General features: G+C 43.0%; 2 protein-coding genes across 14 annotated transcripts in view; one reads left to right on the top strand and one right to left on the bottom strand.

Annotated features, from left to right (window-relative positions):
* The window catches only part of Rbm12b (RNA binding motif protein 12B), a 112,673-nt gene that overhangs the window by 55,151 nt on the left and 32,587 nt on the right, over positions 1 to 24,935 (bottom strand). For all 6 annotated transcript variants that reach the window (XM_039110939.2, XM_039110940.2, XM_063287576.1 and 3 more), the window contains one exon: positions 22,465 to 24,935. This exon is cut by the window's right edge. The gene's annotated coding sequence lies outside the window, so the exon portion shown is untranslated. The remainder of the gene's footprint in view (positions 1 to 22,464) is intronic.
* Positions 22,508 to 24,935, top strand: part of Cibar1 (CBY1 interacting BAR domain containing 1) — an 18,446-nt gene continuing 16,018 nt past the window's right edge. For 2 of the 8 annotated variants that reach the window (XM_063261265.1, XM_063261266.1), the window contains exons 1-3: positions 22,509 to 22,816; positions 23,235 to 23,469; positions 24,440 to 24,460. In XM_063261265.1, coding sequence (XP_063117335.1) covers positions 22,584 to 22,816; positions 23,235 to 23,469; positions 24,440 to 24,460 — 489 coding nt within the window. In that variant the 5' untranslated portion in view covers positions 22,509 to 22,583. Of the gene's footprint in view, positions 22,817 to 23,234; positions 23,470 to 24,439; positions 24,587 to 24,935 lie in introns of all 8 variants that reach the window. The other 6 variants (XM_063261264.1, XR_010051710.1, XM_039110944.2 and 3 more) reach the window with 6 other exon arrangements.

Below are 24,935 nucleotides of genomic sequence, written 5' to 3'. Positions count from 1 at the left end.
TGGTCTATCTGTCTGTCTCTGTACCAATACCATGCAGTTTTTATCACTATTGCTCTGTAATACTGCTTGAGTTCAGGGATAGTGATTCCCCCTGAAGTCCTTTTATAGTTGAGGATAGCTTTAGCTATCCTGGGTTTTTTGTTATTCCAGATGAATTTGCAAATTGTTCTGTCTAACTCTTTGAAGAATTGGATTGGTATTTTGATGGGGATTGCATTGAATCTGTAGATTGCTTTTGGTAAAATGGCCATTTTTACTATATTAATCCTGCCAATCCATGAGCATGGGAGATCTTTCCATCTTCTGAGGTCTTCTTCAATTTCCTTCTTCAGTGTCTTGAAGTTCTTATTGTACAGATCTTTTACTTGCTTGGTTAAAGTCACAACGAGGTACTTTATATTATTTGGGTCTATTATGAAGGGTGTCGTTTCCCTAATTTCTTTCTTGGCTTGTTTCTCTTTTGTATAGAGGAAGGCAACTGATTTATTTGAGTTAATTTTATACCCAGCCACTTTGCTGAAGTTGTTTATCAGCTTTAGTAGTTCTCTCGTGGAACTTTTGGGATCACTTAAATATACTATCATATCATCTGCCAATAGTGATATTTTGACTTCTTCTTTTCCGATCTGTATCCCCTTGACCTCCTTTTGTTGTCTGATTGCTCTGGATAGAACTTCAAGAACTATATTGAATAAGTAGGGAGAGAGTGGGCAGCCTTGTCTAGTCCCTGATTTTAGTGGGATTGCTTCAAGTTTCTCTCCATTTAGTTTAATGTTAGCAACTGGTTTGCTGTATAAGGCTTTTACTATGTTCAGGTATGGGCCTTGAATTCCTATTCTTTCCAGGACTTTTATCATGAAGGGGTGTTGAATTTTATCAAATGCTTTCTCAGCGTCTAATGAAATGATCATGTGGTTTTGTTCTTTCAGTTTGTTTATGTAATGGATCATGTTGATGGTTTTCCGTATATTAAACCATCCCTGCGACAGGTCTTCCTGGTTGCTGCCGCTGCAGAGAGCCCCTGGGCAGCACCCCACGAGCGAACCTGAGCCTCGGGACCACAGGTAAGACCAAATTTTCTGCTGCAAGAAAGCTGCCTGGTGAGCTTGGGACACACGGAAGCAGATTTCTCTAGGACCGGGCACGTTCTGTGTTTACCGGAAGTCCCACACCCGCGGATCCCGGCCCGCAGCAGCTCTCTGCTCCCAGACCCGGTGAGAGAGAGACCCAACCCCCTCGTCAGGTGGGCACTCCTGAGGCTGCAGAGCGGAAGAGACCACCAACACTGCTCACCCCTGCCCACATCCCTGGCCCAAGAGGAAACTGTATAAGGCCTCTGGGCTCCCGTGGGGGAGGGCCCAGGAGCGGCAGGACACCTGCCTGAGACACCGCCGGAACCTGAAAGAAACAGACCAGATAAACAGTTCTCTGCACCCAAATCCTGTGGGAGGGAGAGCTAAACCTTCAGAGAGGCAGACAAGCCTGGGAAACCAGAAGAGACTGCTCTCTGCACACACATCTCGGACGCCAGAGGAAAAAGCCAAAGGCCATCTGGAACCCTGGTGCACTGAAGCTCCCGGAAGGGGCGGCACAGATCTTCCTGGTTGCTGCCGCTGCAGAGAGCCCCTGGGCAGCACCCCACGAGCGACCTGAGCCTCGGGACCACAGGTGAGACCAAATTTTCTGCTGCAAGAAAGCTGCCTGGTGAACTCAAGACACAGGCCCACAGGAACAGCTGAAGACCTGTAGAGAGGAAAAACTACACGCCCGAAAGCAGAACACTCTGTCCCCATAACTGACTGAAAGAGAGGAAAACAGGTCTACAGCACTCCTGACACACAGGCTTATAGGACAGTCTAGCCACTGTCAGAAATAGCAGAACAAAGTAACACTAGAGATAATCTGATGGCGAGAGGCAAGCGCAGGAACCCAAGCAACAGAAAACAAGACTACATGCCATCATCGGAGCCCAATTCTCCCACCAAAACAAACATGGAATATCCAAACACACCAGAAAAGCAAGATCTAGTTTCAAAATCATATTTGATCATGATGCTGGAGGACTTCAAGAAAGACATGAACACACTTAGGGAAACACAGGAAAACATTAATAAACAAGTAGAAGCCTACAGAGAGGAATCGCAAAAATCCCTGAAAGAATTCCAGGAAAACACAATCAAACAGTTGAAGGAATTAAAAATGGAAATAGAAGCAATCAAGAAAGAACACATGGAAACAACCCTGGATATAGAAAACCAAAAGAAGAGACAAGGAGTTGTAGATACAAGCTTCACCAACAGAATACAAGAGATGGAAGAGAGAATCTCAGGAGCAGAAGATTCCATAGAAATCATTGACTCAACTGTCAAAGATAATGTAAAGCGGAAAAAGCTACTGGTCCAAAACATACAGGAAATCCAGGACTCAATGAGAAGATCAAACCTAAGGATAATAGGTATAGAAGAGAGTGAAGACTCCCAGCTCAAAGGACCAGTAAATATCTTCAACAAAATCATAGAAGAAAACTTCCCTAACCTAAAAAAAGAGATACCCATAGACATACAAGAAGCCTACAGAACTCCAAGTAGATTGGACCAGAAAAGAAACACCTCCCGTCAAATAATTGTCAAAACACCAAACGCACAAAATAAAGAAAGAATATTAAAAGCAGTAAGGGAAAAAGGTCAAGTAACATATAAAGGGAGACCTATCAGAATCACACCAGACTTCTCGCCAGAAAATATGAAGGCCAGAAGATCCTGGACTGATGTCATACAGACCCTAAGAGAACACAAATGCCAGCCCAGGTTACTGTATCCAGCAAAACTCTCAATTAACATTGATAGAGAAACCAAGATATTCCATGACAAAACCAAATTTACACAATATCTTTCTACAAATCCAGCACTACAAAGGATAATAAATGGTAAAGCCCAACATAAGGAGGCAAGCTATACCCTAGAAGAAGCAAGAAACTAATCGTCTTGGCAACAAAACAAAGAGAATGAAAGCACACAAACATAACCTCACATCCAAATATGAATATAACGGGAAGCAATAATCACTATTCCTTAATATCTCTCAATATCAATGGCCTCAACTCCCCAATAAAAAGACATAGATTAACAAACTGGATACGCAACGAGGACCCTGCACTCTGCTGCCTACAGGAAACACACCTCAGAGACAAAGACAGATACTACCTCAGAGTGAAAGGCTGGAAAACAATTTTCCAAGCAAATGGTCAGAAGAAGCAAGCTGGAGTAGCCATTCTAATATCAAATAAAATCAATTTCCAACTGAAAGTCATCAAAAAAGATAAGGAAGGACACTTCATATTCATCAAAGGAAAAATCCACCAAGATGCACTCTCAATCCTAAATATCTATGCCCCAAATACAAGGGCACCTACATATGTAAAAGAAACCTTACTAAAGCTCAAAACACACATTGCACCTCACACAATAATAGTGGGAGATTTCAACACCCCACTCTCATCAATGGACAGATCATGGAAACAGAAATTAAACAGTGATGTCGACAGACTAAGAGAAGTCATGAGCCAAATGGACTTAACGGATATTTATAGAACATTCTATCCTAAAGCAAAAGGATATACCTTCTTCTCAGCTCCTCATGGTACTTTCTCCAAAATTGACCATATAATTGGTCAAAAAACGGGCCTCAACAGGTACAGAAAGATAGAAATAATCCCATGCGTGCTATCGGACCACCACGGCCTAAAACTGGTCTTCAATAACAATAAGGGAAGAATGCCCACATATACGTGGAAATTGAACAATGCTCTACTCAATGATAACCTGGTCAAGGAAGAAATAAAGAAAGAAATTAAAAACTTTTTAGAATTTAATGAAAATGAAGATACAATATACTCAAACTTATGGGACACAATGAAAGCTGTGCTAAGAGGAAAACTCATAGCGCTGAGTGCCTGCAGAAAGAAACAGGAAAGAGCATATGTCAGCAGCTTGACAGCACACCTAAAAGCTCTAGAACAAAAAGAAGCAAATACACCCAGGAGGAGCAGAAGGCAGGAAATAATCAAACTCAGAGCTGAAATCAACCAAGTAGAAACAAAAAGGACCATAGAAAGAATCAACAGAACCAAAAGTTGGTTCTTTGAGAAAATCAACAAGATAGATAAACCCTTAGCCAGACTAACGAGAGGACACAGAGAGTGCGTCCAAATTAACAAAATCAGAAATGAAAAGGGAGACATAACTACAGATTCAGAGGAAATTCAAAAAATCATCAGATCTTACTATAAAAACCTATATTCAACAAAATTTGAAAATCTTCAGGAAATGGACAATTTCCTAGACAGATACCAGGTATCGAAGTTAAATCAGGAACAGATAAGCCAGTTAAACAACCCCATAACTCCTACGGAAATAGAAGCAGTCATTAAAGGTCTCCCAACCAAAAAGAGCCCAGGTCCAGACGGGTTTAGTGCAGAATTCTATCACACCTTCATAGAAGACCTCATACCAATATTATCCAAACTATTCCACAAAATTGAAACAGATGGAGCCCTACCAAATTCCTTCTACGAAGCCACAATTACTCTTATACCTAAACCACACAAAGACACAACAAAGAAAGAGAACTTCAGACCAATTTCCCTTATGAATATCGACGCAAAAATACTCAATAAAATTCTGGCAAACCGAATTCAAGAGCACATCAAAACAATCATCCACCATGATCAAGTAGGCTTCATCCCAGGCATGCAGGGATGGTTTAATATACGGAAAACCATCAACGTGATCCATTATATAAACAAACTGAAAGAACAGAACCACATGATCATTTCATTAGATGCTGAGAAAGCATTTGACAAAATTCAACACCCCTTCATGATAAAAGTCCTGGAGAGAATAGGAATTCAAGGCCCATACCTAAACATAGTAAAAGCCATATACAGCAAACCAGTTGCTAACATTAAACTAAATGGAGAGAAACTTGAAGCAATCCCACTAAAATCAGGGACTAGACAAGGCTGCCCACTCTCTCCCTACTTATTCAATATAGTTCTTGAAGTTCTGGCCAGAGCAATCAGACAACAAAAGGAGATCAAAGGGATACAGATCGGAAAAGAAGAGGTCAAAATATCACTATTTGCAGATGACATGATAGTATATTTAAGTGATCCCAAAAGTTCCACGAGAGAACTACTAAAGCTGATAAACAACTTCAGCAAAGTGGCTGGGTATAAAATTAACTCAAATAAATCAGTTGCCTTCCTCTATACAAAAGAGAAACAAGCCAAGAAAGAAATTAGGGAAACGACACCCTTCATAATAGACCCAAATAATATAAAGTACCTCGTTGTGACTTTAACCAAGCAAGTAAAAGATCTGTACAATAAGAACTTCAAGACACTGAAGAAGGAAATTGAAGAAGACCTCAGAAGATGGAAAGATCTCCCATGCTCATGGACTGGCAGGATTAATATAGTAAAAATGGCCATTTTACCAAAAGCAATCTACAGATTCAATGCAATCCCCATCAAAATACCAATCCAATTCTTCAAAGAGTTAGACAGAACAATTTGCAAATTCATCTGGAATAACAAAAAACCCAGGATAGCTAAAGCTATCCTCAACTATAAAAGGACTTCAGGGGGAATCACTATCCCTGAACTCAAGCAGTATTACAGAGCAATAGTGATAAAAACTGCATGGTATTGGTACAGAGACAGACAGATAGACCAATGGAATAGAATTGAAGACCCAGAAATGAACCCACACACCTATGGTCACTTGATTTTTGACAAAGGAGCCAAAACCATCCAATGGAGAAAAGATAGCATTATCAGCAAATGGTGCTGGTTCAACTGGAGGTCAACATGTAGAAGAATGCAGATCGATCCATGCTTATCACCCTGTACAAAGCTTAAGTCCAAGTGGATCAAGGACCTCCACATCAAACCAGACACACTCAAACTAATAGAAGAAAAACTAAGGAAGCATCTGGAACACATGGGCACTGGAAAAAATTTCCTGAACAAAACACCAATGGCTTATGCTCTAAGATCAAGAATCGACAAATGGGATCTCATAAAACTGCAAAGCTTCGGTAAGGCAAAGGACACTGTGGTTAGGACAAATTGGCAACCAACAGATTGGGAAAAGATCTTTACCAATCCTACAACAGATAGAGGCCTGATATCCAAAATATACAAAGAACTCAAGAAGTTAGACCGCAGGGAAACAAATAACCCTATTAAAAAATGGGGTTCAGAGCTAAACAAAGAATTCACAGCTGAGGAATGCCGAATGGCTGAGAAACACCTAAAGAAATGTTCAACATCTTTAGTCATAAGGGAAATGCAAATCAAAACAACCCTGAGATTTCACCTCACACCAGTGAGAATGGCTAAGATCAAAAACTCAGGGGACAACAGACGCTGGCGAGGATGTGGAGAAAGAGGAACACTCCTCCATTGTTGGTGGGATTGCAGACTGGTAAAATCATTCTGGAAATCAGTCTGGAGGTTCCTCAGAAAATTGGACATTGAACTGCCTGAGGATCCAGCTATACCTCTCTTGGGCATATATCCAAAAGATGCCTCAACATATAAAAGAGACACGTGCTCCACTATGTTCATTGCAGCCTTATTTATAATAGCCAGAAGCTGGAAAGAACCCAGATGCCCTTCAACAGAGGAATGGATACAGAAAATGTGGTACATCTACACAATGGAATATTACTCAGCTATCAAAAACAACGACTTTATGAAATTCGTAGGCAAATGGTTGGAACTGGAAAATATCATCCTGAGTGAGCTAACCCAATCACAGGAAGACATACATGGTATGCACTCATTGATAAGTGGCTATTAGCCCAAATGCTTGAATTACCCTAGATCCCTAGAACAAACGAAACTCAAGACGGATGATCAAAAGGTGAATGCTTCACTCCTTTAAATGAGGAAAAAGAATACCCTTGGCAGGGAAGGGAGAGGCAAAGATTAAAACAGAGACTGAAGGAACACCCATTCAGAGCCTGCCCCACATGTGGCCCATACATATACAGCCACCCAATTAGACAAGATGGATGAAGCAAAGAAGTGCAGACCGACAGGAGCCGGATGTAGATCTCTCCTGAGAGACACAGCCAGAATACAGCAAATAGAGAGGCTAATGCCAGCAGCAAACCACTGAACTGAGAATAGGTCCCCTATTGAAGGAATCAGAGAAAGAACTGGAAGAGCTTGAAGGGGCTCGAGACCCCAAAAGTACAACAATGCCAAGCAACCAGAGCTTCCAGGGACTAAGCCACTACCTAAAGACTATACATGGACTGACCCTGGACTCTGACCCCATAGGTAGCAATGAATATCCTAGTAAGAGCACCAGTGGAAGGGGAAGCCCTGGGTCCTGCTAAGACTGAACCCCCAGTGAACTAGTCTATGGGGGGAGGGCGGCAATGGGGGGAGGGTTGGGAGGGGAACACCCATAAGGAAGGGGAGGGGGGAGGGGGATGTTTGCCCGGAAACCGGGAAAGGGAATAACACTCGAAATGTATATAAGAAATACTCAAGTTAATAAAAAAAAAAAAAATCCCTGCATGCCTGGGATGAAGCCTACTTGGTCATGGTGGATGATTGTTTTAATGTGCTCTTGGATTCAGTTTGCCAGAATTTTGTTGAGTATTTTTGCGTCGATATTCATAAGGGAAATTGGTCTGAAGTTCTCTTTCTTTGTTGTGTCTTTGTGTGGATTAGGTATAAGAGTAATTGTGGCTTCGTAGAAGGTATGCGGTAGTGATCCATCTGTTTCAATTTTGGGGAATAGTTTGGATAATATTGGTATGAGGTCTTCTATGAAGGTCTGATAGAATTCTGCACTAAACCCGTCTGGACCTGGGCTCTTTTTGGTTGGGAGACCTTTAATGACTGCTTCTATTTCCGTAGGAGTTATGGGGTTGTTTAACTGGTTTATCTGTTCCTGATTTAACTTCGGTACCTGGTATCTGTCTAGGAAATTGTCCATTTCCTGAAGATTTTCAAGTTTTGTTGAATATAGGTTTTTATAGTAAGATCTGATGATTATTTGAATTTCCTCTGAATCTGTAGTTATGTCTCCCTTTTCATTTCTGATTTTGTTAATTTGGACGCACTCTCTGTGTCCTCTCGTTAGTCTGGCTAAGGGTTTATCTATCTTGTTGATTTTCTCAAAGAACCAACTTTTGTTTCTGTTGATTCTTTCTATGGTCCTTTTTGTTTCTACTTGGTTGATTTCAGCTCTGAGTTTGATTATTTCCTGCCTTCTACTCCTCCTGGGTGTATTTGCTTCTTTTTGTTCTAGAGCTTTTAGGTGCGCTGTCAAGCTGCTGACATAAGCTCTCTCCTGTTTCTTTCTGCAGGGACTCAGAGCTATGAGTTTTCCTCTTAGCACAGCTTTAATTGTGTCCAATAAGTTTGGGTATGTTGTACCTTCATTTTCATTAAATTCTAAGAAATCTTTAATTTCTTTCTTTATTTCTTCCTTGACCAGGTTATCGTTGAGTATAGCATTGTTCAACTTCCACGTATATGTGGGCGTTCTTCCCTTATTGTTACTGAAGACCAGTTTTAGGCCGTGGTGGTCCGATAGCACGCATGGGATTATTTCTATCTTTCTGTACCTGTTGAGGCCCGTTTTTTGACCAATTATATGGTCAATTTTGGAGAAAGTTCCATGAGGAGCTGAGAAGAAGGTATATCCTTTTGCTTTAGGATAGAATGTTCTGTAAATATCCGTTAAGTCCATTTGGCTCATGACTTCTCTTAGTCTGTCTACATCTCTGTTTAATTTCTCTTTCCATGATCTGTCCATTGATGAGAGTGGGGTGTTGAAATCTCCCACTATTATTGTGTGAGGTGCAATGTGTGTTTTGAGCTTTAATAAGGTTTCTTTTACATATGTAGGTGCCCTTGTATTTGGGGCATAGATATTTAGGATTGAGAGTGCATCTTGGTGGATTTTTCCTTTGATGAATATGAAGTGTCCTTCCTTATCTTTTTTGATGACTTTTAGTTGAAAATTGATTTTATTTGATATTAGAATGGCTACTCCAGCTTGCTTCTTCTGACCATTTGCTTGGAAAATTGTTTTCCAGCCTTTCACTCTGAGGTAGTGTCTGTCTTTGTCTCTGAGGTGTGTTTCCTGTAGGCAGCAGAATGCTGGGTCCTCTTTACATATCCATTCTGTTAGTCCTTGTCTTTTTATTGGGGAGTTGAGGCCATTGATGTTGAGAGATATTAAGGAATAGTGATTATTGCTTCCCGTTATATTCATATTTGGATGTGAGGTTATGTTTGTGTGCTTTCATTCTCTTTGTTTTGTTGCCAAGACGATTAGTTTCTTGCTTCTTCTAGGGTATAGCTTGCCTCCTTATGTTGGGCTTTACCATTTATTATCCTTTGTAGTGCTGGATTTGTAGAAAGATATTGTGTAAATTTGGCTTTGTCATGGAATATCTTGGTTTCTCTATCAATGTTAATTGAGAGTTTTGCAGGATACAGTAACCTGGGCTGGCATTTGTATTCTCTTAGGGTCTGTATGACATCAGTCCAGGATCTTCTGGCCTTCATAGTTTCTGGAGAAAAGTCTGGTGTGATTCTGATAGGTCTGCCTTCATATGTTACTTGACCTTTTTCCCTTACTGCTTTTAATATTCTTTCTTTACTTTGTGCGTTTGGTGTTTTGACAATTATGTGACGGGAGGTGTTTCTTTTCTGGTCCAATCTATTTGGAGTTCTGTAGGCTTCTTGTATGCCTATGGGTATCTCTTTTTTTAGGTTAGGGAAGTTTTCTTCTATGATTTTGTTGAAGATATTTACTGGTCCTTTGAGCTGGGAGTCTTCACTCTCTTCTATACCTATTATCCTTAGGTTTGATCTTCTCATTGCGTCCTGGATTTCCTGTATGTTTTGGACCAGTAGCTTTTTCCGCTTTACATTATCTTTGACAGTTGAGTCAATGATTTCTATGGAATCTTCTGCTCCTGAGATTCTCTCTTCCATCTCTTGTATTCTGTTGGTGAAGCTTGTATCTACAGCTCCTTGTCTCTTCTTTTGGTTTTCTATATCCAGGGTTGTTTCCATGTGTTCTTTCTTGATTGCTTCTATTTCCATTTTTAATTCCTTCAACTGTTTGATTGTGTTTTCCTGGAATTCTTTCAGGGATTTTTGCGATTCTTTCAGGGATTTTTGCGATTCCTCTCTGTAGGCTTCTATTTGTTTATTAATGTTTTCCTGTGTTTCCCTAAGGGAGTTCTTCATGTCTTTCTTGAAGTCCTCCAGCATCATGATCAAATATGATTTTGAAACTAGATCTTGCTTTTCTGGTGTGTTTGGATATTCCATGTTTGTTTTGGTGGGAGAATTGGGTTCCGATGATGCCATGTAGTCTTGGTTTTTGTTTCTTGGGTTCCTGCGCTTGCCTCTCGCCATCAGATTATCTCTAGTGTTACTTTGTTCTGCTATTTCTGACAGTGGCTAGACTGTCCTATAAGCCTGTGTGTCAAGAGTGCTGTAGACCTGTTTTCCTCTCTTTCAGTCAGTTATGGGGACAGAGTGTTCTGCTTTCGGGCGTTTAGTTTTTCCTCTCTACAGGTCTTCAGCTGTTCCTGTGGGCCTGTGTCTTGAGTTCACCAGGCAGCTTTCTTGCAGCAAACAAGTTGGTCTTACCTGTGGTCCCGAGGCTCAAGTTCGCTCGTGGGGTGCTGCCCATGGGCTCTCTGCAGCGGCAGCAACCAGGAAGATATGCACCGCCCCTTCCGGGAGCTTCAGTGCACCAGGGTTCCAGATGGCCTTTGGTGTTTTCCTCTGGCGTCCGAGATGTGTGTGCAGAGAGCAGTCTCTTCTGGTTTCCCAGGCTTGTCTGCCTCTCTGAAGGTTTAGCTCTCCCTCCCACGGGATTTGGGTGCAGAGAACTGTTTATCCAGTCTGTTTCCTTCAGGTTCCGGCGGTGTCTCAGGCAGAGGTCCTGCCGCTCCTGGGCCCTCCCCCACGGGAGCCCAGAGGCCTTATACAGTTTCTTCTTGGGCCAGGGATGTGGGCAGTGGTGGGCAGTGTTGGTGGTCTCTTCTGCTCTGCAGCCTCAGGAGTGCCCACCTGACCAGGCGGTGAGGTCTCTTTCCCACGGGGTCTGGGAGCAGAGAGCTGCTGCGGGCCGGAATCCGTGGGTGTGGGACTTCCGGTAAACACAGGACGTGCCCGGTCCTAGAGGAGTTCTGCCTCTGTGTGTCCCGATTTCACTAGGCAGCTTTCTTGCAGCAGACAAGTTGGTCTTACCTGTGGTCCCGAGGCTCAAGTTTGCTCTCGGGGTGCTGCCCACGGGCTCTCTGCAGCGGCAGCAACCAGGAAGACATGCGCCGCCCCTTCCGGGAGCTTCAGTGCACCAGGGTTCCAGATGGCCTTTGGTGTTTTCCTCTGGCGTCCGAGATGTGTGTACAGAGAGCAGTCTCTTCTGGTTTCCCAGGCTTGTCTGCCTCTCTGAAGGTTTAGCTCTCCCTCCCACGGGATTTGGGTGCAGAGAACTGAAGATGTGGTGTTTTGCTGAGGCAAGACCATGGGAGGACAGATGATATTGGAGAGAGTATAGAGAGAACTCAATGGAAAGCGAAGGCATCTGCTTGCATAGGTAGCCGGGCATCGTTTCATTGATCCCGAGTCTTTGCTGATCTTCACTTTGTTGAGAGAGGCACAGCAGAGAACTTCTCCTGGCATCCCAGCCAGTTCTAGTTGCTCCTGACGGCTCATGATTCAGCAGACGCTGGCTGTTTCTGCTGGGTCGTGCCACCCACCACTGCTGATTCATGTTTGCTCTCCTGACACTACTGAACTGGACTGCTGGTATCCTGACAAAGGAGATTGGAATTGCCCCCAAAGAACTACTTCTAAACAGGTCCACCTTTGGACAGTGCACTAGAAGGGAGTCAAAGCATTTGCAGACCCTTATTAAAAAGTAGGTATTGAGAAATCTAAGCCTACACACCCTCAAAACCAAACTGTGTTCCCTGTACCGGAAGGACCAGGGTCACCCTAAGAAGCACTGTAAATGCGGTCTTGGCCTTACCACAGATATATCTAACCATAAGTACTGGGGCTTGGAAAGGTGCATTTTAATGTTTTTTCCAGGAGGTTCGGAGTCATGCAAATGTGTATGAGCAAGCTGACACCAAACCTTAATTCCTGTGATGGAAATGAAGCTTATCAAAGCCCCTGTGCTGAATTACTGAAGCTCGTTCCCCCATCCACTGACCAGGGAAGAAATCAAATTCAGGTCATTTGTATTTAAAACGCATCACGAAGAAGTATGGAGTATCAGTTTATCTCCTTGGCTGGTATGCAGGACCAAATAAGTTGATTACTAAATTTACCACTAGAGGGAGTCCCTATGTCCTTTCCTAGAACAAGCTTGGTTTCCCCAGGACTAGATGACAAGACCTTGTGGCGGACGACAACGTGCACCTTATTTGCACAATGTATAGAAATCAAGCTGGAACTGAGCTGGAAGCTTCTGAAGGGACTGAGGTAGCAGAATAAACTCCATTTTGTTCTTAAGACTTCATTCTAAGTAAACTTGCTGTTAGACAGGCATGGTCCCTACCCTTGAGGTCTGAGAAAAATCACAAAAATATCCCTGGCAGTTGCAAAGTAGACATAGCAGCTGCAGCTGGCTGATAACAACAGAGTTGGCTAAGAAAACATAAGTCTTTCCCAGGTCAAGGTGCTCCATTTTGATATAGGCTCCCTCCTTGTGGTTTAACCAGGTACTCTAAACCAATTAGCTTAAAGGCCAACATTCCTTTACCTTCTCATGCAATGCCAAGGCTTGGAAACCCCTGCTTGCAGGTTTTTCCTTTATAAAGCCCCTTCCCATAGACCTCAGGGCTGCTATGCTATCCTGTTACCTCGGGAAGGTTTGTGGCCCAGACTCAAGCTTGAATAAAGTCTCTCGTGTGCTTACATGGGAGTTGTGATTCCTGGTAGTGTCTTTGGGGTTTTCATGATCTGGGCACAACACTTCCTTTGCACCACAGTCCCAGGTGGCATTAAACAGACAACAGTTTGGGATAAAAATATCAAAGGTCTTACTCAGCTGAGAATATGAACCACAAGCCCAACCTTCCAGGCAAGATGCGCTCACTGTACAACAGTGGCACTGCTATTATAGCATCAGCAACTACTCTGATTGGATTGAGGCCCACTCCACAGAAGGGAATCCATGCCTGGTACTATAAACGCATGATACATGAGGTTATAGATCTAGAGGGGAATATGGTTAGCTAAATTGACATAGTATTTCCTTCTATATATTGATATTAACAGCCATAGACAAATGTTACACGCAGCCTAATCAGTTTAAGCATCCCTTAACACTGAATGCTGCTGAGTACAGGGACACGTTGCTGCACAAGTTTCTGAGAATAAGTGACAGGTGAGTCGTTAGTCCTCATCAAGACATTTATACTGTCCCTTCTAAAGCTCAGGGAACATTGCCAAAGATGGGGTACAAAGAATATAAGAGCTAGAAAATAGGGGGATGGGCTGCAAAATGCCAACAACTATGCAAAATACAGAGACTGAAATGACAGATTCATAGCAGTACAGCTGCCTACACCAAGAATGGACCTGCTGGGCTGGAGAGATAGCTCTGGGGTTAAGAGCACTGACTGCTCTTCCAGAGGTCCTGAGTTCAAATCCCAGCAACCACATGGTGGCTCACACCCATCTGCAATGGGATCCGATGCCCTCTTCTGGTGTGTCTGAAGACAGCTACAGTGTACTTACATATAAATAAATAAATAAATAAATAAATAAATAAATAAATAAATATTTAAAAAAATAAAGAAGAAGAATGGACCTGCTGAGAATCTGGCATGAATGGGGAAGAAGCTCTGACGGTCCTACCTCTTACTGCTGAACTATGTGCTACTGGTAAATTCTGAGAGAGGAGAGAACCACTGCCTGTAGGTGTGTACCCACTGGTGACCCCACTATGCTTGAATGGATAGTCCAAAACAATAGTCACACAAATGGCCCAGGTGAGACTAGATAGGCCAGTGATAAAACAAACCCCAAAGTCATGAATTTACACACACACACACACACACACACACACACACACACACACACACGCACGCATATCTCTGTGTATGTTCTCTGTCTTCTGTTAGAGAAAATGTCAAGTTCTATGCATCGACATTAAAGAAATTTGTTTAACCTTTCCTTTAAAAAAAGACTTAGAGGAAAAATGTCCTTTTCTTCGTCTAATTAAAAAAAAAGTTTTAAGGACCAGTTCTTTTAAAAGGTACAATTTGTAGGTATTAACTCACTATTAGAAACTAAATAAAATCATTTCATTAGACGCTGAGAAAGCATTTGACAAAATTCAACACCCCTTCATGATAAAAGTCCTGGAGAGAATAGGAATTCAAGGCCCATACCTGAACATAGTAAAAGCCATATACAGCAAACCAGTTGCTAACATTAAACTAAATGGAGAGAAACTCGAAGCAATCCCACTAAAATCAGGGACTAGACAAGGCTGCCCACTCTCTCCCTACTTATTCAATATAGTTCTTGAAGTTCTAGCCAGAGCAATCAGACAACAAAAGGAGGTCAAGGGGATACAGATCGGAAAAGAAAAAGTCAAAATATCACTATTTGCAGATGACATGATAGTATATTTAAGTGATCCCAAAAGTTCCACCAGAGAACTACTAAAGCTGATAAACAACTTCAGCAAAGTGGCTGGGTATAAAATTAACTCAAATAAATCAGTAGCCTCCCTCTACACAAAAGAGAAACAAGCCGAGAAAGAAATTAGGGAAACGACACCCTTCATAATAGACCCAAATAATATAAAGTACCTCGGTGTGACTTTAACCAAGCAAGTAAAAGATCTGTACAATAAGAACTACAAGACACTGAAGAAGGAAATTGAAGAAGACCTCAGAAGATGGAAAGATCTCCCATGCTCATGGATTGGCAGGATTAATATAGTAAAAATGGCCATTTTACCAAAAGCAATCTACAGATTCAATGCAATCCCCATCAAAATACCAATCCAATTCTTCAAAGAGTTAGACAGAACAATTTGCAAATTCATCTGGAATAACAAAAAACCCAGGATAGCTAAAGCTATCCTCAACAATAAAAGGACTTCAGGAGGAATCACTATCCCTGAACTCAAGCAGTATTACAGAGCAATAGTGATAAAAACTGCATGGTATTGGTACAGAGACAGACAGATAGACCAATGGAATAGAATTGAAGACCCAGAAATGAACCCACACACCTATGGTCACTTGATTTTTGACAAAGGAGCCAAAACCATCCAATGGAAAAAAGATAGCATTTTCAGCAAATGGTGCTGGTTCAACTGGAGGTCAACATGTAGAAGAATGCAGATCGATCCATGCTTATCACCCTGTACAAAGCTTAAGTCCAAGTGGATCAAGGACCTCCACATCAAACCAGACACACTCAAACTAATAGAAGAAAAACTAGGGAAGCATCTGGAACACATGGGCACTGGAAAAAATTTCCTAAACAAAACACCAATGGCTTACGCTCTAAGATCAAGAATCGACAAATGGGATCTCATAAAACTACAAAGCTTCTGTAAGGCAAAGGACACTGTGGTTAGGACAAAACGGCAACCAACAGATTGGGAAAAGATCTTTACCAATCCTACAACAGATAGAGGCCTTATATCCAAAATATACAAAGAACTCAAGAAGTTAGACCGCAGGGAAACAAATAACCCTATTAAAAATGGGGTTCAGAGCTAAACAAAGAATTCACAGCTGAGGAATGCCGAATGGCTGAGAAACACCTAAAGAAATGTTCAACATCTTTAGTCATAAGGGAAATGCAAATCAAAACAACCCTGAGATTTCACCTCACACCAGTGAGAATGGCTAAGATCAAAAACTCAGGGGACAACAGATGCTGGCGAGGATGTGGAGGAAGAGGAACACTCCTCCATTGTTGGTGGGATTGCAAACTGGTACAACCATTCTGGAAATCAGTCTGGAGAATCCTCAGAAAATTGGACATTGAACTGCCTGAGGATCCAGCTATACCTCTCTTGGGCATATACCCAAAAGATGCCCCAACATATAAAAAAGACACGTGCTCCACTATGTTCATTGCAGCCTTATTTATAATAGCCAGAAGCTGGAAAGAACCCAGATGCCCTTCAACAGAGGAATGGATACAGAAAATGTGGTACATCTACACAATGGAATATTACTCAGCTATCAAAAACAACGACTTTATGAAATTCGTAGGCAAATGGTTGGAACTGGAAAACATCATCCTGAGTGAGCTAACCCAATCACAGAAAGACATACATGGTATGCACTCATTGATAAGTGGCTATTAGCCCAAATGCTTGAATTACCCTAGATGCCTAGAGCAAATGAAACTCAAGACGGATGATCAAAATGTGAATGCTTCACTCCTTCTTTAAAAGGGGAACAAGAATACCCTTGGCAGGGAAGAGAGAGGCCAAGATTAAAACAGAGACTGAAGGAACACCCATTCAGAGTCTGCCCCACATGTGGCCCATACATATATAGCCACCCAATTAGACAAGATGGATGAAGCAAAGAAGTGCAGACCGACAGGAGCCGGATGTAGATCGCTCCTGAGAGACACAGCCAGAATACAGCAAATACAGAGGCTAATGCCAGCAGCAAACCACTGAACTGAGAATAGGACCCCCGTTGAAGGAATCAGAGAAAGAACTGGAAGAGCTTGAAGGGGCTCGAGACTCCATATGTACAACAATGCCAAGCAACCAAAGCTTCCAGGGACTAAGCCCCTACCCAAAGACTATACATGGACTGACCCTGGACTCTGACCTCATAGGTAGCAATGCATATCCTAGTAAGAGCACCAGTAGAAGGGGAAGCCCTGGGTCCTGCTAAGACTGAACCCCCAGTGAACTAGACTGGTGGGGGGAGGGCGGCAATGGGGGGAGGGTTGGGAGGGGAACACCCATAAGGAAGGGGAGGGGGGAGGGGGATGTTTGCCCGGATACCGGGAAAGGGAATAACACTTGAAATGTATATAAGAAATACTCAAGTTAATAAAAAAATATATATATAAAAAAGAAACTAAATAAAATATAATTTTTTTATTTAATATTTTTGTTCATTTGTTTTTCTTTGGTGAGGGGAACTTAAGAGCTGGGATGAGCCCTAGGGTCTTTCATGTTAAACAAGACACTCCTGCATTCCTGACATTGTTGGCCTACTCATTAAGTGGGACCAGGGAAGTGAGAGAAAAATCTTGGATTAGCAAAATAATAACATTCTTTAAAGTATAAAAATTCTAATTTAAAGTGTGTTATGGCCTCTACAATCCAAAACAGAGGATTAGGAAGATTCTTTAATGATCCATGTCAAGTCCTGCATATGGAACATGGCTGTTTCCTCCATGGTTAATACTTAATTGTAAGAGTGTAAGTTAATTAAGCATTGTCTCCATTGGGCCCCTTTTCAGCCATACTAAACAAACTGAGACTCATTAAATGTTTTAAAAATGTTATGCTGACTTAAAAATACAAGGACACCATGCAACTGTTCTGGCCAAGATAAACATGTACTACTCGTAACCCAGGACAGTAATTCTGAGAGTCAAGACTGCTGTGCTCAATGATGGACATACCCTAAAGCACACACAAATAGAGAGCAGAATTGAAATGTTTACATGTGGTAAGAACTTTGTAAAACAGGAATCTTGAGCGGGGTGTGGGGTGGTATCCTTGTGTCCTATTTAGGTTTCTTTTGCTGTGATGAACACCATTATGAAAAGGAATTTTCGAAGGAAAGGGTTTCTGTTGGCTTCTAGTGACAATCTATCAATGACAGGAAGTCAGAACAAGAAATCAAGGTGGGAGTTAAAGCAGAACTCACTGGCTTGCTTCCCATGATTCCCTCACCCTGATTTCTTATACAACCCAGGACCACTTTGCCGAGGGATGGCACTGCTAACATTGGGCTGGGCCCTCCCACATTGATCAAGTTGGAAACTTGCCTACAGGCTAGTTTGGTGGAAATATTTTTCAACTATGGTAAGGTAAGATAGGGTAGGATAGGGAAGGGAAGGAAAGGAAAGGGAAGGAGAGGGGAGGGGAGGGGAGGGAGGAAAGGGAAGGAAAGTGTGGAAGCCTGGCTCTAGAGGTTTCAGAGGAGAAGAATTTTAATATGGGGCTGAGAAACTATTCTTGTGATATTTTGGCAAAGAATATGGCTGCTTTTTGCCTTTGTCTAAAAAGTCTACCTGAGGCTAAGGTAAAGAGATTATTTTAATTGCATTGACAAAGGAAGTCTTAAAAAAGCTCAGTGGAGACTTTGTTCTCTGATTAGGTCTCATGAAGAGTGTTTTGAACAAGTATAGCAAGCTGAGAAAGGAAAAATATATAATGTATAGTCATGGAGAGCAGCTAAGGTTTGGCACTGTGAGAGGCCAGGGAAGGCCATTGATAAAGACACAGCCTCAGTTGTGGTTGATGGCCCGGTTCTGCAAAGAACTTGAGGTTTGGACCATGAAGAAAGTCTATGAGAGGCTATTGGTGAAGCCTAGCTGCAGCAAAAGACTCCAAAATATTAGAGATGCCAGTACCATGGGATGACCACTAAGAACAGCAGTGACACTGGAATGGATCAACCTGAGTTTTGAGTGCTACAGAGGGCAGAGCTGGAGAAGAGATTGAAGCCCTCTGGAGGAGCCCAGAAGATCATACAAGGATCTGGACATTGGAACAGGAAGTTGTGAAATTGAAGTTGACTTGGAGACCTCAAGATGTTAGAGATGCCAGAGTCATGGGCTATCTGGTGAGGAAAGCTACTAACAGGAGCTGGAACTAACCCAGGAGAAAGAAGTTTGTTGCAGTCAACAAACATGAAAAAGAAGTTGGAGATCTGAAGGCCATTTTCACATCAGACATGGAGATGCAGAGTTTGGAGTTTGCCCAGCTTATTTCCTGTCTTGCTTTGGGGGTTACAGTTAAGTGATTAGATGAATCCCAGAAGAGACTTTGAACTTTGGACTTTTAACATTGTTGAGACTGCTATAGACTATGGGGACTTTGGAAGTTGGACTAAATGTATTTTTTAATATACTATGGCTAGGTATGACCGCCCCCCCCACATAGACTCATGTCTTTGAACAACCCTTGGGTGGTTTGTATATGCTTGGCCTAGGGACTGTCACTATTAAGATATGTGGCCTTGTTGGAGTGGGTATGGCTTTGGAGGAAGTGTGCCAATGTGGGGATGGGCAATGAGACCCTCCTCCTTATGATGTGAGAGCCAGTCTTCTCTTAGCAGCTTTCAGATAAAGATGTAGAACTCTCAGTTCCTCTAGTGTTATACCTTCCTGGATACTGCCAAGCTTCCACCTTGATGATAATGAACTGAACCTCTAAGACAACCCCAATCAGTTATTATCCTTTTAAGAGTTGTCTTAGTCATGGTGTCTCTTCGCAGAGGTAAAACCCTGACTAAAATAGCCCTCTTCCATCAATCAGAGATCTGAATTGGTTAGAGCCTGCCATCTGGTGTGAGCTGAGATGTTGGGTTTTTTTTGCTGATGCTCAGACTAGGGCTAAAACACACTTTTGAGGATTAGACCTCTAGGTTCTGCAGTGATATTTGCAAGCATCAGCTTTCCCAGTTCTTACGCCTTACACTCAAACTGCTGTTCTACACTGGTCCTCCCATGTTACCTCTGAGCTGCAGATCTTGAGGTCTCTTGGCCCTCATAATCGCTTGGCCCATTTCCTTATAATAAATCTATATATTGTACTATACACACACACAACCTACTGGTTCTTTTCATCTGGAGAACCCTGACTCATACAAAGACCAAAGTCAAAATTGGTTAGTATTAGTCAAAATGCTCTGCAGGACCTCTCCCTACTGGTCCTCTCATAGTATCCCAGAGCCACTCCCACTCCTCTATCTCAGAACACACACGAGAAAACATTCAGCCATGGAGTTTTCATTCATTGATATATTCACCCATGACTTCAGCTCATCAACAAGTTCCTGCTGAGGACTAGCAAGGGCTAGCACTGGAACTACAGTGAGAACAAAACGGAAAGCTAATGCCACAGAGCATATTCTCCTGAGATGGCGAAACAGCACACGGACAGGCTAATGTCTGGGTGCAGTGTGTGCATCAAGGGGAGACATCACAGGACACATCATAGCAACTCGGAAATGCAAGAAAGAGCTATATGAAGAATCCTGGCTGACCTGGTGGATAGGACCTTAGCTGATAGGTTCCCTGCATGACATGTTAGTTAGGCCACCCGTATCTGTCTATACATCACTATGAAACACCTGAGGCTACTGGGCTAAAGCAATGGACCAGAAGTTATGAGGATTCGTTGCTCTCGCCAAGGATTTGGTTTTGTTCCCAGAACCTACACGGTAGTTCACAACAGCCTACAACTGCAGTTCCAGGGAAACCCATGCCTTCCTGTGCACACATGGTGCATATAAACTCAAGAGGCGCACACGCATTCACATAAACATAATAAACAAATCTTCCAAATCTGGCAAGTGTGTACAAATAAATGTTTGGTTGATTCACAACTCTGGCAATTCAAGGGCATGGTGCTAGTGGCTGTGCTCCGATAAAGTCTTCATGTAGTGGATTTGGTCATAATGGTAGCAGCAGGCGTGGATGGAAAAGGTCACATCCAGGTGGGGTCAGACTGTGGCCTATAACCTCTCTAGACAATTAATAATAGGAGATTCAAAAAGACAAGCAAACAAACAAACAAAAAGACACCTCAATCCCTTCCAAGAGTTGTACTCTTATAGGATACATTCGAACCATATTCAAACCAGCTGGTTCTGGTTCTGCCTTTGGGGGCACTCATGCACTGTTGTGAACCAGGCCAGAATGAAGGGAATAAAAAAATTACTGGGGGGTGGGGAGGGTATGGGGGTTCTTGGTACACAGGAACTCCGTTGGCTGGCGTGTCAGGGAGAAATAAGCCTTCTCCAAGATGGTTTCCAGAGTCACAGCTCTCTTTATTCAAGGGTATTAAGGGCTATATAAACCTTTGGTGGTGGGTAGGATTTATTTCAGCGTGAGTGTACCTTATTGGTTGGTACTGGGGTACTGGGAATGCTTCATTTGCTTGAATAGGAATCCCAGGTGCTTAAACCTGTAATCCAGCCACTAGGCTCAGTGACTACCTCAACTGTGGTAGAGGTGGGGGTCACAAGGACACACGCACCACGGTGGCATGCAGGTCCAGAACAAGGAGGGAGCAATTCTTACTCCTACTGGTCTCAAGGTGAGATTCGGGGTTTAGGCATCCGATGCCCACCTCCCAGTTGCAGGATTCATTTGCTCAACATCATAGCTTTCAGTGGGATGATGAAGCTGGTAGCAAAGTCACCTTCTGGACCAAAGAACAGAACCAAAGAACTATCCCTGCCATCTGCACAATCCCAAACTGACTAGTGGATTTTTGGAAGCCACCAGGTCTTATAATTTGTTTATACAACAAAACTTGACCCAGTAGCACATTTCTGGGTTGTATTATATGTGTTTGATTGTTGGCTAGCTTTATCCCTCCACCGAGGCTGTGAGCTCTTCTAGAGCAAAAACTGTCCTGACCTTAGGTTAGGACTCTATTCTCAGAGGCTATGGGCATTCGAGAAGCAGACAAAGCTCGAAGTTGGACTATGAGTTCACTCAGAAGAGAAGCCTCCACCTCAGAAGTTAAAGGAAGGCTCCAGATTATCTGTGTCTCTTTTAACTGGGGGGGGGGGTTTCATTCAGGCCCACGCTTCAGTTGGGTCTAACAATCTTTTTCACAAAGTAGAAACTCAGTTAACTGCAGGGGGAAGAGATGAAATTTAATGATGAAGCAGTAGGCTCTGTTGGGCTGCCTAGATTCGTTGCTGATGTTATTTTGTTTGGTTTCGTTATTGTTGTTCGTTTCTGTTTGATTTATTTGTCCAAAGTTAGAGTTACTTGAAAAGAGGGAACTTAGATTCAGAAAATGTCCCTGTCAGATTGATCGGTAGGCTGTTTTCTAGATTGATGATTGATGTGGAAGGGCCAGGAAATACTGTAGACAGTATCGGCCCTGTGCAAGTGGTCCCGAGGTATAGAAGAAAGTCAACTGAATAGGCCAGCAAGCTGTGTTGCTCCATGGCCTCTGCTTCAGTTCCTGCCTCCAGGTTCCTGTCTTGAGATCCTCAAAGAACTGTGACTTTGTTAGCCAAAGAAACCCTTTCCTTCCCAACCTGATTTTTGTCACAGCAATAGAAATCTAACTTATAGAGTAGAGCGGTTCTTTCCCAAAGGCAGCTTCCACGAGCCACACATTATTTAACAAAGAAGCGGGGACAAGCAGGGCATTAAGTCCGCACATCCAGAAGCAGAGCCTGAACCCCATTCACCTTTATTTTCACATTCCCCTTCCGGTTGCTGGTGGGTTGTTTTTCCTCCTTTGCTTCCAGCGGCCCCGAAGGGCTAGAGAGCTGCACTGAAGGAGGATGCTTGATGTTCCATCAGCCCAATGCCCTCTGGTCTCCCTTGCCCTTCTCTTGACCGCCGGGGCGCGCGCCGCGTCGCCACGGAAACGCCGGACAGGAGCGGCGGCGCGCCAGGCGCGCTCTCGGCTCCCGGTGGAAGTGGCGGCGTCTCCTGCTCCCGCGCGCCCTGGCGGCCCGGAGCCGCGCTCGTTGGGCTCCCATCCCGGGTCCCCGGCGGCGCGAAAGGCAAGATGTTGAGGCGTAATCTGGATGACCGGTAACCACCCGAGGCCTCGTCGTGCAGGCCGGCGGAGGGAGAGGGCCGGGTGGGCGAGAGAAGCGGGGCCTAGGGCCTGGAAGCCGGCAGGGGCTGGAGGAGGCCGCACGGTCCCCGTGGCGCTCCGCGGCCGAGAGAGTCTGCGGGCCGACCGGTCCTCAGGAGCTGGACCCGGCCCCGCCGCGGTACAGAGCCCAGGAGGCCGCTCCTTCACGGTCCACCGGGCCCGGGCCCTTCCCCAGGCCTGCAAGGTCCTAGGCTAGACCTGCATGAGGTCCTAGAGAAGGGCGGACCTTTGGGAGAGTTGGGAATGTTGCCCTTCAGGGCTTCAGGATATCCCGGGAATGTTTGCATATAAAATTAACCGGGACACCATCTTACTGTTTTAAGAACAGTGTTCTGTGTCTCCTTTTTCTAGAGACGCTCAAACAAAACAACTGCAGGATGCTGTCACAAATGTGGAGAAGCATTTTGGAGAGCTTTGCCAAATCTTTGCTGCTTATGTACGGAAAACTGCCAGGCTTCGAGACAAAGCCGACCTCCTGGTGAATGAAATCAACCTGTATGCCTCTACCGAGACCCCAAATTTAAAGCAGGGTCTGAAAGACTTTGCCGATGAGTTTGCCAAACTTCAAGATTACCGCCAGGCAGAGGTATGAAGTGAGGTTCTGGTGTCATTGGCCCAAGAAGTAGTGTGTAGGCATTGTGGACGTTCCGTGGTAACCTACCTAGCAGTGGTAAAAGTTCCCTTGATAAATGTCTTTACTATTTGTAACACCGTGGGTCCTCTATTCGGAACCTTTCTATGACCAGATAGCTTTCAACCTAAACGGCAGGTGTGTTTGAAGTCTTGAGTTTACAGCTACATTTGCCAGCAGGATAACAGGGAGCAGGCATAAGCACTCGTGGGGAAGGAAAGCATCTCTACGGCTTGGGTGGGCCAAGTGCGTTTTAAAGAATGACTAGAGATGGAAATGCTGAACATGTCAAGATGATAACAAATTACTAACGGATGGGCTACATGTTGCTGATATTACCATGGTTTGGAAGTTGAGCAAGAAGCAAACCAAGTGGTACAGCCGAGAGATTAGCTGTGTGTTTGCTTTGAGTGACCAGAGCCTTGATCTTGGGAGATCTTTTTTAAAAACCAATATTTTCTTAATACTGCATAAGCACTTTCACGTACTTCTTTTAGATGCCAGCTAGCTTAACAAAAGTTGGCATGTTCAAACTCCATTGCTTTTTTAACTTTTGTAACAAGTCCCATTGATCTTTCTCATGTCTAAAGCCTAAAACAATTTTACTGAAAATTAAAACGAGAGAAATAATATGAACTTGTCATCATTATGCATACAAAACTTGAGTACTAATCACTCAGGGATACCTGTAAGAAAAATCTTGAGTTCCTGGCATACACTTCTTCTATAACAAGCAATACTCAGTTATACATGGTAACTGGAGACTGAATGTTTCAGAAATAGTTTTTACTCACAGATAACCCTAAAGTTCTATTTTTACCAGTAATTTCCCCTTTCTAGAAATTTTTTATGCTAGTTATCAAATAGCAAAGTGGACTGATTTGCATTTGCTCTGCTCTGTTTCCCTGCTTACCAAATGGTGGAGATGCTAATGAACATGGCAAAGGTAGGCAAGGGAGAGACAGGGGAAACTGTTAGAGCAGGCGTGGATAAACCTCACAGTGTGGAGTCTGAGCTGCTGTGCATTACGCTGTCCTGAATATTCATAACACTTATCTCAGAATTCTGAATAGTTAAGTCATTATTTTTTACATTTTCCTAAACTCTTTCAAAATGAAACATCCACATAACATCATCTCTAGAAACTAAAGAATTGACATGAAATAAAATGGATTGATTAGGTAAACGTGTCATTTTTTCAAAAGGATTTTATTTGCTGTAAAATGTTTGTTTTAGGAATAGATGTCATTTCCTTGCTCACCCTGACAAAGTTTCAGTGCCCCATCGTTTTCTTGTATATGTATTTGTATAAATTTTTTCTTCAGTTCCTTTTACTAATGTTATTAAAAGAATTGCTATTACTTTGTGATGAAAATTTAAATGAGTTTGAGAAACTTTAATTCTTGATGAAAAGAGATCAG

Source organism: Rattus norvegicus, chromosome 5, assembly GCF_036323735.1.
Source record: "Rattus norvegicus strain BN/NHsdMcwi chromosome 5, GRCr8, whole genome shotgun sequence".
NCBI classification, from domain to species: domain Eukaryota; kingdom Metazoa; phylum Chordata; class Mammalia; order Rodentia; family Muridae; genus Rattus; species Rattus norvegicus.
The sequence above is the reverse complement of the archived record's forward strand: the minus strand, read 5'-3'. Positions and strand labels throughout refer to the sequence as shown.